The sequence below is a fragment of the Triticum dicoccoides genome, chromosome 3A (genome assembly GCF_002162155.2).
Source record: "Triticum dicoccoides isolate Atlit2015 ecotype Zavitan chromosome 3A, WEW_v2.0, whole genome shotgun sequence".
In the NCBI taxonomy this organism is placed as follows: domain Eukaryota; kingdom Viridiplantae; phylum Streptophyta; class Magnoliopsida; order Poales; family Poaceae; genus Triticum; species Triticum dicoccoides.
In genome coordinates this window covers 268,975,147-268,989,447 of record NC_041384.1, presented here as the reverse complement: position 1 = coordinate 268,989,447, position 14,301 = coordinate 268,975,147, and the positions used below count along the sequence as shown (strand labels likewise).

General features: G+C 48.3%; 1 protein-coding gene across 4 annotated transcripts; it reads left to right on the top strand.

Annotated features, from left to right (window-relative positions):
• Positions 1 to 4,553: 4,553 nt before the first annotated feature.
• LOC119268049 (putative L-cysteine desulfhydrase 1) lies at positions 4,554 to 8,926 on the top strand. Of its 4 annotated transcripts, none has more exons than XR_005132820.1 (4): positions 4,554 to 6,077; positions 7,713 to 7,846; positions 7,937 to 8,019; positions 8,608 to 8,926. XR_005132820.1 is itself a non-coding variant. In XM_037549545.1 (2 exons), the coding sequence occupies exons 1-2, from the start codon at positions 4,689 to 4,691 to the stop codon at positions 8,623 to 8,625; spliced, it is 1,407 nt and encodes a 468-aa protein (XP_037405442.1). In that variant the 5' UTR covers positions 4,555 to 4,688; the 3' UTR covers positions 8,626 to 8,926. The 4 variants fall into 4 exon arrangements, 1 of the variants encoding a protein (XP_037405442.1); XR_005132818.1 differs by having other exon boundaries at positions 7,710 to 7,846; XR_005132819.1 differs by lacking the exon at positions 7,937 to 8,019 and having other exon boundaries at positions 7,710 to 7,846.
• Positions 8,927 to 14,301: the final 5,375 nt, after the last annotated feature.

Below are 14,301 nucleotides of genomic sequence, written 5' to 3'. Positions count from 1 at the left end.
CGGAAGAACTCCGCAGCATCGGCAACACTGCGCGGTAAATCCGCAAACGCTCCTGGAGAACTCCAAATCTGGGTTAGTAAGAGATACCTCTTCTTCACGTATTTGCTCTGTATAATGAAGGCCTTACCCGCCGCGATTTTTCTGGCCTCTTCGATCTCCTGGAGGGCGCCTTGGGCTTCAACCCGGGCATCTTGTGCTCTTTGGTGGGCCTTGGCGAGTTCAGAATCTTGATCCGCAACATGGCGCTCCAAGGACTCGTATTTCTTCATGGCGTCCTGGAGCTCCTGCTGGACCTTGCCGACCCTGGCCTCATGCTTTTCACGGGCGGCTCTTTCCTGTGCCGCTCTCTCCCCGGCCTCGACCAGCGCCTTCTTAAGGGCCTCCACCTTGGTTGCCGCCCCTAAAAACATCATGGCACTATAGTCAGCACAAATCATTCATCCCTTCCAGATATGCACAAGGTCATTGCATACCTTGATTGTCTTCTAGCTGCTTTTTTACACGGCCGAGTTCTTCCTTGGCCCACTCCAGACTCTGCTTTAGTCCAGAGACCTCAGCAGCATGAGAGGTTGTGGCCAGCAACGACGCCTGCTCATTCACATAAAACATATTTAGTTAGTCTCCTGCGAAAATTACTTGATCCTCTGTCCAGCTTTTCTTTTCCGAACACCGGATATAGTCTCAGGGGCTACTGTCTATACTATGACATTCTTTTTATATAATTGTGTCGCTTACCTCAAAGCCTGTTAGAAGGCTTGTGCAGGCTTCGGTCAGTCCGCTCTTGGCAGACTGAACCCTCTCAACCACCGTACCCATGAGGGTATGGTGTTCCTCAACAATGGAAGCGCTTTGCAGTGCTTCCAATAGAGTATCCGGTGCCTATGGATGGACAGAGGTCACCGGTGGAATTGGCGCACCTCCTTCCTTTGAAGGAGGCTGCCTGCCGGATTCCGGAGCCGTATAGGTCTCCAATATCGTATTCGACTGGGGGCCGAATTGGAGATGACCCCCATCGCTAGTCTCCATGGGGATCTGCTCCCCATGTGTCCGGCGGCCGAGGTATTATCCTCTGGCGCCACCGTGACGGCCTCCTGTGCCTCCCCCTGAGTCGGGAGTGTCCTTCGGGACAACACTTCAGCGTCTTCCACAGTCCTGGGAGAGGAGGCCGCCGGAAGGGACCCGCTGTCCATTACCTTCGGATCCAACGAGTTTTCTGAAGATGAGGATCGCCCGAGTTCAGAACGAGCCGGCATGCAAGTGCATGATTCAACATGTTAAAACTATAAAGTAAAGGAGCTGGATATTTTTGAGTACTTACGATTCGGCCAGGGGCTTATCCCTGGGGCGCCACTCGGAGCTGCTGTCAATGTCCCACGCGGGGTTGTCCATGGCGGAGGCCTTCCCCTTCTTGGACGCCTCTGCCTCCAGATGCGTGGAGGCCGCCCTTTTTCTTCCTTCCCACTCAGAGGGAGAATTGCTTTCCTCCTCTTCCTCGTCGTCGATGGCGGGAGGGGAGTGGTTGTCGGCGTCTTCGGACGTCACGTCCGAAGTGCCCTTATGGCGGAGACTACCCCTGGTCCCCTTGGCCTTCTTCTCCGGTGCTTGATAGGGCGCCGGAACCAGCATCTTCGTCAGAAGCGGGATAGCTGGTCCTTCGGGCAGTGGAGCTGGACACTGAATCCACTCCGCCTTCTTTGTCCAGCCCTGAAACAATAAATAGAGAAGCTTAGACATCTTCCTTGAGTATGCAAGTAAAGGGTACACCTTGAAATACGGAAAACTTACCGCACTAGTGGAATGGGCCAGGTCGTGCCAACGGTCCTCGGTCATCGCCGGCCACGTCTCGTTGGCCTTGAAGAGCACCTTCCAGATGTCTTCGTGCGTAGTGCTAAAGAACTGTTGCAAGGTCCGGTGCTTGGCCGGATCGAATCCCACAAGTGGCAAGTCCAACTTTGGCACGGCAGGATCCGGCGAGCGAGCATCACCTGAATCACGTTGACAAGCTTGACGTCCTTGTCCACCATGCGCTTGTTGCCCGTCTGGAGTGCTGTCAGCTCGTCCGACGAAGACCAGTCCAGGCCCTTCTCTAGCCAGGAGGTGAGCCGCATCGGGGATCCAGACTGAAATTTGGGAGCCGCAGCCCAGGTGGCATCACGAGGCTCTGTGACATAGAACCACTGTCGTTGCCACCCCTTGAGGTCTCCACGAAGGTACCTTTGGGCCATGTGACATTGGGCAGCTTTCTCACCATGGCGCCTCCGCACTCTGCATGTTGGCCATCCACCACCTTCGGCTTCATGTTGAAGACCTTCAGCCACAGTCCAAAGTGGGGAGGGATACGGAGGAAGGCCTCGCACACGACAATAAATGCCGAGATACTAAGGAAGGAGTTGGGGGCCAGATCGTGGGAATCCAGCCCGTAGTAGAACATGAGCCCGTGGACGAATGGGCGGGGAGGAAATCCCAACCCACGGATGAAGTGGGGGATGAACACGACCCTCTCGTGGGGCTATGGGGTGGGGATGATCTGTCCCTTGGCCAGAAGACGGTGGGCGATTTCCTTGGCTAGGTACCCGTCCTCCCGGAGCCTGGTGATGTCCTTCTCCTGGACGGAGGAAACCATCCACTTGCCTTGCGCTCCAAATTCGGACATGGCTGGAGTGCTTTTTTTGAGGTGGAAGGGATGGAAACTTGGGCGCTGGAGCTCGAGAATGGATGGGCAGAGAGGAAGAGGGCGTGGGTGAAAGAGGTGAATCCTTATCCCTTTATAAAGGCAGTGAATATCAAGCGCCTCCCCACTCGCCTTAAAACTTGCTTATTCCCCAAGGATCGTGCAGGCGGCGCGGTTGGATTACTCACGCCCGTATTGATGAGAATCCCGCAATAAGGGGACACGATCTTTGCTTTGACAAGACGTGGCAATAAAACCACATCTTGAAACATGGAGCGAGAGGCTAAAAACGGTTCAAAATAATGACCGGGCTATGACATGATGTCACGCTACAAAAGTTGTCAGTGGATCGGACTCATAAAATATTATACTCTCTGCGGATATATGTGGTGTTTGTTTTACAGAGCCGGACACGTTCTCTGTGTTCGAGAGCTGTTTTGGAGTATTCGGAGGAGGAACCCGCCTTGCAATGCCGAAGACAATCTGCATGCCGGACACCTCGTCATTGAAGCCTGATTCAGGGGCTACTGAGGGAGTCCTGGATTAAGGGGTCCTCAGGCGTCCGGCTTGTGTGATATGGGCCGGACTGATGGGCTATGAAGATACAAGACAGAAGACTCTCTCCCGTGTCCGGATGGGACTCTCCTTGGCGTGGATGGCAAGCGTAGCGTGCGGATATGAAGATTCCTTTCTCTGTAACCGACTTTGTACAACCCTAGGCCCCTCCGGTGTCTATATAAACCGGAGGGTTTAGTCCGTAGAGACAATCATAATCTAACATGCTAGACTTATAGGGTTTAGCTATTATGATCTTGTGGTAGATCAACTCTTGTAACCCCCATATTCATCAATATCAATCAAGCAGGACGTAGGATATTATCTCCATCAAGAGGGCCCGAACCTGGGTAAAACTTTGTGTCCCCTGTATCCTGTTACCATCAACCTTAGACGCACAGTTCGGGACCCCCTACCCGAGATCCGCCGGTTTTGACACCGACAATGAAGATGATGATGGCCCAAGAAACTTGAACTAGCCCGATGGTGACAAGAAGACTAAGGAGAAGATGAAGAGAGAGCATGAAGCATCGAGCTTACGGGACAAGATTGATGCCATGGTGCAATCAAATGAGTTGATGTTAGCGAAGATGTTGGAGATAAAGAAAGAGTTAGCCGAGAGGAAGGCACGGGAGAAGCAAGAAAAATGACAATTGCTCAAGGACGAGGGGCTGCGTAAAGCGGCTATTAAGAAGAGAAGAGCACGTGCCGCTCAAAACAAAGCCACGTTCAAGTTGCTTGCCGAAAAAATAAGATCATGACATTGAACCGCAATGACATGGGCGACCTCATCAAAGAATGACATAATATGGCAAGAAGAGATATCTTAAAAAGGAGAATGCTTGCGTCGGCTAGTGCGTGTTACAGTAACGGAGATGTTTTCTTGAAGGAGTTTGGAACCAATGTCGCCGATGCGTTCAATGCACCAGCCAATGATTTCAGTGTCGGAGTTGGAACAAGTGCCGAAGGTGGACTCAATGGTTGCGATGACCTCGATGGACTCGCTGGCGCGGAGTGAAGATCGAAAGATGATGCCGGACGTGGTCATCACTTTTGCAAGACCTCCTTTTGTGTTTGTCCTATAAAACTAAGCTGTTGAAATCGATGTCAAATTCGATAATTGGGTGCTTTTGGTTTGCGGTCGACGCGGCGGTGTCTAAGTAGACCTCGCGTGACCCATCCGTAAAACAACATATTTACTGATTTTTTTATGAATTCGTTTTGCGAGGTTGAGTCCGACCTTGCCTGTGCCGTCCGCATATACCTTTTTCTGTGAACTGCAAGTCTTTATACGGATCCGCGTTTTAGGGCGGTGTGCTGGAGTTGCTCTAACAAGACTAGCGTGAGTGGTCGGCACGCCGAGTCGAGTCCCGAATCCAAATCCGCCATTGCACAGCCGGACCAGTGCCACTCGAACCCCACATACCCTCTCTATCCCAACCCTAGCGCGGCGGCGGCGTCGATGGCGTCGATCCCGTCTGACGAGGTCTCCGAGAACGGCCACGGCAACGGAAACGGCCCATCCCCGCCGCGCGCCAAGCGCCCCCGCGCAGCGTTGATCTCGGTCGCCCAGATCCGCGACGAGTTCGCGCACCACGACCCCGCAGTTGCCCGCGTCAACAACGGCAGCTTCGGCTGCTGCCCGGCCTCCGTGCTCGAAGCGCAGGCGCGCTGGCAGCGCCTCTTCCTCGCTCAGCCCGACGCCTTCTACTTCGACGGCCTTCAGCCGGGGCTCCGCCGCTCCCGCGCAGCCGTCGCGGCCCTTGTCAACGCTGGGGACGTCTCCGAGATTTCCCTCGTCGACAACGCTACCACCGCTGCTGCAATCGTGCTGCAGCATGCCGCCTGGAGCTTTGCCGAGGGGCACTTCGCTCGTGGCGACGCTGTGCTCATGCTCCATTACGCCTACGGAGCAGTCAAGAAATCTATCCAGGCCTACGTTGCCCGCGCGGGCGCCACTGTCGTCGAGGTACCCCTCCCGTTCCCCGTCACCTCCCCTGACGCCATTATCGCGGAGTTCCATGCTGCGCTCGCTGTTGCCAAGGCCGGTGGTCGTAAGGTCCGGCTTGCTGTCATTGATCACATCACCTCCATGCCCAGTGTTCTCATTCCAGTCAAGGAGCTAGTTGCCATTTGTCGCCAAGAGGGCGTCGACAAAGTTTTTGTTGATGCTGCACACTCTGTTGGGCAAGTCCCTGTCGATGTGCGAGACATTGGGGCGGATTTCTACACTAGCAACCTCCACAAGTGGTTCTTTTGCCCCCCGGCCGTGGCTTTCTTACACACCCGCAAGGGTGGCCCGATAACCTCTCAGCTCCACCACCCTGTTGTGTCACATGAATATGGCAATGGGCTACCTATGGAGAGTGGATGGATTGGGACACGGGATTACAGTGCCCAGATCGTCGTTCCTGAAGCTATTCACTTTGTGAACCGATTTGAAGGTGGGATTGAGGGGATACGCAGCCGGAACCATGAGAAGGTGATTGAGATGGGGAGGATGCTTGCCGAAGCATGGGGGACATTTCTTGGATCACCACCAGTAATGTGTGGAAGCATGGCTATGGTAGGGATGCCTAGTTGTCTTTGCATTGAGAGTGACGATGATGCACTGAGAGTGCGGACCATGTTGAGGAAGGATTTCAAAGTTGAGGTGCCTATATACTACAATAGCAGACAGGTTAAAGTGCAAGAGATGGCAAAGGATAATAATAGTGATCCAGTGACAGGGTATGTAAGAATCTCACACCAGGTTTACAATGTCAAGGAGGAGTATGAGAGGCTGAGAGATGCTGTCAATAAGCTTGTTGCTGAGGGTTTCACCAGTGCCGAATTGAGGCCAGCTGAGAAGGTACTGTTGTCAACACTGGCATTGTTTTAAACTTTTAATCATTGTTTTTCTTCGTCTTTAGACTATAATTTCATGGACTGGTTGTTCTGGTTAGCATTACATTTTCAAGATGCAGAAACCGCCTGTAGTATTGTGCACTGTCTATAGTTGCCTGTCACAGCACATTCTTCCACAGGGATATGCATCTACGCATTCACGTTTTCTAGATTATACAGTCCTTTACATCTCACCAGCGATCTGTCTTGTGCATTTATTTGACATTCTACCGAACCTCAGTTTATCTGTCTGAAATGTTGAACTTCGAAAATATTTATCTGCAAATGGCTGTATGCATAATTGAATTTAGAACCCAACATATTCTTGTGAGTTGTGATATGCTAGTATTCATAAACTAAACGGCGACAAAGAGATGATATACTACTATGGCGTCCAAAGTGTCAAATTACTATGATCTCTTTTGAGCCAAAGTAGGTATAATTATTTGTTTTTCATCTACTGAGATTAACAATACCTGCTAGGTTTCCCATATTAGGACATTCGAATTTTGATACGTCTTAGTTGATTATGTACAGTACACGCATGTTGTATCGAGAAACAAAATAACGATGACAGGGAACTTATAATAGTCATAATACAACAAGTTAACAACAACAAAGCCTTTAGTCCCAAACAATTTGGGGTAGGCTAGAGCTGAAACTCATAAGATCTCGCAACCAATTCATGGTTCTGGCACATGGATAGCTAGCTTCCACACACCCCTGTCCATGGCTAGTTCTTTGGTGATATTCCAGTCCTTCAAATCTTTCTTTACGGACTCCTCCCATGTCAAGTTAAAAATGGTTACAATCACGAGTTAAAAATGGTTTGAATTGCCTGTACAAAGATGATAATTGATTCTCGCACCACTAGATATTAGCGAGATTGGAATTGTCTCCCACTACTCAGATTGGGATTGAGAAGCAAACTACTTCTCACCTACGAAGCACCGATATGGCGACACGGATACGGCGATACGAGTACCAGGGACACGGGACATGACAATTTCTGGAAAGAGCAATACGGTGATACGATGAGTATATATAGATAATTAACAAAATGACATGTCTCCTGCTATTGTCGTAACATGTTTCCAGAAAGGATTTTTCAGATTTGGGAACACCATGCCCAGCCTCTTCACCTATGCCTTCTACTGGGCAGAAGTTAGGGTTAGTCGTGGGCTTCAACTGGGCTCGCCATGCCCGCCCGTGTCGTGGCTGTTTTGCTGGTGTATCGGTGTTTTCTTCATTTCCTTTTAAATTGAAAAAGGAGTATACTCCTGTTATATGCATATCCCGGTTGTCATGCGTACCGGCGCCATCAGGAAAGCGGAGATGACAGTTCTGGCTGTATAGGTGTTTCATACATTCTCACTATTAGCACCTTGTGTTTAAAGAGTGAACAATGTTATTCATGTTAGTTTGGTAACGTCGTGTGGATTATATTAGCTGTCTCACTGGGAACTTGTGTTCTTCATAAGAAATTGCACTTACCAAGCATTCATTTGTTTGTGTTGATTATATTACTTGTCTCACTGGGAACTTGTGTTCTTCATAAGAAATTGCACTTACCAAGCATTCATTTGTTTATGTGAAGAAGCACTGTGATCTAGTTCTTCCATAGCCACCCATGGCTCAGAAGATTGCCAGAGTTGTTGAGGATCTGAAAAGTATATGTGATACTGGATAACCTTATTGCTTGTAGTGATATTGTTCCATTAAAATAACAACAAGGTTTGTATGTGATTTTTTTGTCTTCTGCAAATGCTGTTACATGTGCTACATGTGTCACGATTTAAAAGTTTATCTTTCATCGACTTTCAGATAATATATTCCACTGAAGTTTGGACCGTGGCATCTACCATTTTTACGGTGCTTGTACTAGCCAAAGACGCACCGTAAAAATGGTACTCCCTCCGATCCATATTAATTGTCGCTAATTTAGTATAACTTCTGTACTAGATTCCAAAATTATTGTTTGCTATCTAACAAAAAGGTTTACGCCGTAGTTTAAAAGCAACTTAACATCTGGCATATTGGTTTCCTTTGAAGTCCAGAATTATTGGTGAAGAAATTAGATCATGGTACATATTGTACTCATATACTTTTGCACTTACCATGTTTTATTGAACTCACTATCCATGTCAGAAACGACTAATGGAATTATTGAACTATTGACACTGCAATTGCTGTTTGGTTGTACTCCTGTTTATTATAGATTTGACCACAAAATTGTTAGTCTAAGGGCACAAATCCTGTCATTTCATTCCATAGTTGACATTGATTATCAATAGATGTCCCAAGTCTGAGGCAGCTAGGAATGTTTGGCGCTGTTGTCATTGCCTTTTCATGCTTGGCGATTATGCTCACAGCTGAATTTTTTGGCAAATGCCATTGGTTGTTTCGAATGATCACTGTAAATGATGAATGTTGATTTACTATTCTGATTACAAATGTACTATGATCTGATGTTTCCTGTCCATGACTGTCTGCAGCAAGAAACTCTGGCTTGATGACGTGGCATCTAGCCAGCACTCCATCCGAAGATGCTGTGGCCGATTAATTAATTGTGGATCTGTGCCAGAAGCCTGTGCTGCACTGAGATCTAGTTCTTCGGTAGCCCGCCCAATGGCATCGCCATTTGATGTAGTGTACTTCCACATACTGACAAATGTTGTATTTGAGCTTGCAATAACGTGCACTGGAATGTATGTCTTCTCCCTTCACTTGCATTTTCGAGCTGTAATGTAAGAATAATGATCTGAATGCAAGGAGACTTGCATGCTTTCTAGATTGATTGCTGATTACAGTCAATGCTGGTGTCACAGTGTTTACTTAGTAGCTAATTTGTCATCATTTTTTTAGCAACAGTAGGAGTTCAGGCTTTTCATATAAGAGAAGAGAATTGACCGTTACAAAGGAAAACTGGTTGAAGAGAATTGGTTGGTTTTTTTTTTGGACTTTCACCGGTGGCCTTGTGCGTGAGTGCCTCGCTCCCCGCGATCCCTACGCAGGCATGTTATGTGTGCAAAATAACCACGACACGTGACCCCGTCTCTCGGGGGCTCCCGCGGCCGCCCAGGCGATGGAGATCCTGGCGGCCTAGATGGCCGTTCTATCGACGGCGGCTCCGCCGGAAAAGGGGGCGCCGCCTCCTGAAGATGGCCTCGTCGTGGGCGTCTTCAGCGGCCAGGAATGGAAGGTCCTTCGGGAGAGATCAAGGAGTTTAATCAAGAAAGCGAAAAATCGGGGAAGATGTCTTGAGCATCCAAAGAGAAGATTGAGAGATTTGTGCCGCAAATTGGCAGGTGAGATCCCCCCCGACTCACATGAGGAAGGTCCGACGGGGCCCAATTTCGCTATGGAAACTGCTGTTCCGGTGAGACGTGTTTTGGGGAAAAAAATTAAGGACAGAGGAGGTGGTATTTAATCCTGATTATTTGGTAGATTCTCTCTCTAGTTTGGATAGTAAGGAGAGGAATCAGTGGGGATCTTCCAAGGGAATAGCCAAGTTTTCGGCAGGTGGGATCCCGTCGAGTCTTTGTGAGGGTAGTAGGATAGGATTGAGAGGAAACATGAGTCCCGCTAGGTGGGAGGGGAATGATTCGAACGAGATGGGCGTGATTTCCGCCCGAGATTCAAAGGCTCTTCCTGCTATTCTGCTAGTTAACTTATCCATTCCAGTTTTTAGTATGAGTATTCAACGTGACTTGATTGTGTTCTCGATTCTGGATCCAGCTCTGCCCGTTTGTGAATCATTTGAGGGAGAGGAAGTTTTTTCGCTGTAGTTAATAGGAAGCGGCTCATTCATGGCCTTTTACTCGTGTTTAATAGCATCAATTTCGTTCATGAGGTTATGAGGAAGGGCATTCAGACTTGCTATATTTGTGGGTGCGGAAGAGGTCGTCCCCCCTCATCATTCTCGCCACTGCAGAACCATCTGCTCTCTGCTCCTTCTACATCTTGCCACGACCGAGGGAAGTGTGCCATGGCAGGTCAGGGAGAGATCGTGAGTGATGTTTTCGGGAAGAAACCAGCAAGTGGAGAAGGTTTGAGGGATGGGGGCCGTCCTCTTATCATTGACATGGAGGCTGCTCGCAAGGCCATCAACGGCTTCCTGGTGGTTGGACGCCTCCTCTCCCCTTTCCAGGCCAATCCGAGGGCCATCCTCGACGATCTCCGAAACACGGCTTGGAAGAACCAAGGGGCGACTGAAAGTGCTAGTGATCGACTAGAGGGGGGGGGGGTGAATAGGCGATTTTTATGAAAGCCTTCAAAACATGGAAGTTTCAAAGACAAACGATAAAAATAAACCTATTACCATGCAGCGGAAGGTAGACTACACTAGGCAAACCATAGTCAAGTATTCAATGGAGTGAAAGCACAATGACTAATAGCAGCTAGGCAGTAAAGATCAGGTAGGAAGATATTGTGAAGCCAATCAGAACAAGCAGTCACTCAGTGAAGACAAAAGATAAAGCAATCATACAATAACTTCACAAGGACCAACAGTAAGTAAAGGAAAGGGAAGGATGAAACCAGTGACTTGTTGAAGACAATGATTTGTTGGACCAGTTCCAGTTGCTGTGACAACTATACGTCTGGTTAGGGAGGCTGAGATTCAACTCAGAAGACCTCATCTTCACCTTATTCCCCTTAAGCTAAGGACACCCAGTCCTCGCCCAATCACTCTGGTAAGTCTTCAAGGTAGACTTGCAAACCTTCATAGACTTCGTTCACCGACGATCCACAATGAATCTTGGATGCTCAGAATGCGACGCCTAACCGGCTGGAGGATTCACAGTCCTCAAGTGTAATAAGTCTTCAGATCACACAGACAGGAAGACTTCAGTGATGCCTAACACTCTTTGGCTCTGGGTGTTTAGGGCTTTATCCTCGCAAGGAATTCTCTCTCAAAGGCTTCGAGGTGGGTTGCTCTCAAACGACAAAAGCCGTGCACTAACTCTGAGCAGCCAACTGCTTATGGTTGTAGGGGGTGGGCTATTTATAGACACTAGGCAACCCGACCTGATTTGTCCGAAATGACCATCGGTCACTAAGGAACTGACACGTGTTCTAACAGTCAGATTTCAAACACACACGGCAACTTTACTTGGGCTACAAGAAAAGCTGACTTATCCAACTCTGGACAAGATTTGCTCTCATAGTCTTCACTCGAAGACATAGGATTTTGGTTAAGCATCACTTCAGTCATTCTGACTGGTTCACTTGGACCCCACTTAACATTGCGGTAGTTCCTATGACTCAACAAAGAAAAACACAGAACGACGAAACTGCTAAGTCTTCGCGCTCCATAGTCTTCACGCGATGTCTTCTCTTGTCATAGTCTTCAATGTGAATGTCTTCACATACCACCTTTGACTTCAATGTATTCATACATTTTTAGGAGTCATCTCTGGTAGGAAAACCGAATCAATGAGGGACTTCTACCTGTGTTATCCTGCAATTCTCACAAACACATTAGTCCCTCAACTAAGTTTGTCGTCAATACTTCAAAACCAACTAGGGGTGGCACTAGATGCACTTAAAATCTCCCCCTTTTTGGTGATTGATGACAAACTAGTTAAAGTTTTCAACGGGGAATAAAACATATGAAATTGTAAAGGATAGGGGATTGTCTTCATAAGTGGCAAAGGCTCCCCCTGAAGATGTGCATATAAGTAATTTGCTTTTGGTATGCAAATGCACATGGCAGGTTATACTTGTGGAGATCCTCTTCAACTTATGATGACAATTCATCATGCATGAAAAGTATGTGAACATAATGACATGCATAATGAAAAATGGACGTCTGCAGAATGATCTAAGTGCGGAATTTATCGTCGCACATGCGGAATTTATCATCGCATCACAAAATAGCAAATAAGTAGCAGACGACCATCGAGTTTAAGTGTTACAACTCAAAGAACCAAATGTATCGAAAACAAGAGTTGTGAGCACTTAGCAAAAGTGGCAAAAAGTAAATTAACCACCCATATGGACCCGCTTGAAGACTATCAACTCATATGCTTCTCCCCCTTTTGTCAGTGAGGACCAAAAAGGTTTGAAGACATAGAGCGCCTACTCGTTCCCATGAGGTGCAGGCGAGGCAGCAGGGTCGTCGTTGAGATCCGGTGGTGCAGAGGAACTTGGTGCAGTGTCGACACACGCTGAAGTTGGAGGAGGTGAAGTTGCATCATCTTGGTCATCGATGACTCTGGCATTTATGGTCGCATCTGAGGACGAGTATTCAGAGTCTTCAAGTGAGGGAGTCTGACACAAGTGAGCATTTCTGGGAGGAGTTGAGTCAAACTTGAAGCGTTCGATGAAGCCATTGTCATGCAGATCAGCTTCAGCACTGAGTAGGGTCAAACTCTTCCACTACCTCCGACAGGTTTCATGAGTGACAAATGCATTCTTGGTGGCCAGATTGCGAATGCGGTTTACATCCACCAAGAGGCTTTGCATATGACGCTTAAGCTAGTCGTGATGTTTGTCATGTTTCTGATGCAGCACCACTATAAGCTCTTGGTCATTTAGGACACGAGATCGTCGTCGAGGCCTTTGCGCAATGGTGCTACCAGTGGCATCAGTTTGAGCACGAGGGGCACATGTGTTTCTAGCAAGGGGATAAACACGAGACACTGCAGGAATTCCTTCAATGGGCTGGGTGAAGCTTTGGTGATCAGCATTGTGAACATGAATGGGATCCTTAGCAGGCTCTGGGTAAATGGCTTCAACTGACAGATCAACCTCGGGCAAGAATATAAGATGATTGCGCGCAGACGGCTGATAGTTGAAGGCTGAGTGACGCTTGATCAGACGCATGACCCATGGAGCATAGAATTTCAACCCAAAGATGTCAGAGCCAGACGCGGCCAACTGCCTGATGAAGAAGTCTTGAGCATTGAAACTGATGCCATTGAAGATATAGAAAACCAAAGTCTTCATTGCTCCTTCAAGCTTCGCTGCAGATGAGTGTCCTTTGACAGGCCATAGAGTCTTCCTGGTGATGTGGTAAATGGTGCGAGGCAGGTACTCTAGGTCTTCAACAAAGAACTCAGATGGGTATTCAACGTCATGAGGCAGAAGCTTCATCATGCTCAGCATTTGACTCATGTTGGGTTCTGACTTCTAAAAGATGCTTTCCAAGGCATTTTGATGTTGTTGACAACCCGGTTCATAGTATTCACCAGGAGTGTGCAGGCCTGTGAGCTCAATGATATCAAGAGCTTTAGCTTCATGATGGACATTGCCTGTCATCCACTCAAGGACCCAAGTCTTTGGATCCCTGTTGTAGCATCGAATATGAAGAGTGGCATAGAATTGAAGCAGCAATTCTTCGTTCCAATGCTCCTTGTCAGTGACGAACTGCAACAGACCAGCATCTCTGAAACAGTCCAATGCTTCTTCGAGGCAGGGCAGACCAGCTATAGCTTCAGAGTCGAGGCGTATATGTGGAAATATGCGCCCTTGATTGTATAGGACACATGAATAGTAGCTGCGCTGCTGATAGCTCCAGAACCTATCTGAGGAAATGCGAGGTCTTGTATAGGGGTTCTTGGAGCTATTGAAGAAGGTATTATGTGCCACGAAGCCATTTGCATTGAAGACCCCAGGTGAAGTGGCAGTGCCTGGGAATCGTGGAAGTCTTGGCTTGGGCTTTTGAACTTGAGGCCTGTGCTCGACGTGGTACTCAAATTATGGACCAGCAGCAGGCGGAGGAGTCAGAATGGGCCATCTAACCATAACTGACCGACCACGATCAAATGCCAGCTCCATTGTGTGAGGTCTTGGAGGGGGAACAGGGGCATTGGCATTGTCTTCATGGGCTTCAGGGGCCACATGTGCTTCAGGTACTTGGACCTCAGGTGCGGCAGCATTGACTTCAGGTGTTGCAGCATTGACTTCTCGTGCCTCATTGGCTTCTGGCGCCTCATTGTCTTTCAGTGCCGTATTGGCGTCAACCATGACAACGTCATTGGCGTCAGCAGTGATGTTGGTGGCTACTTCAGGGTTGTTAACCTCCACTTCAGAAGCTAGAGGGTCGGTCACGTTCTCCTCGAGAACAACATCTTGGTGAGAGGGGGGTGTAGCAACTCTTGAAACTCTTGGGGCTTCTTCTTCATCGGCTGATGTAGCCGGAACATCTTCAGCCATTTTGGCTTTGGATTCAGACACGTGCCTTG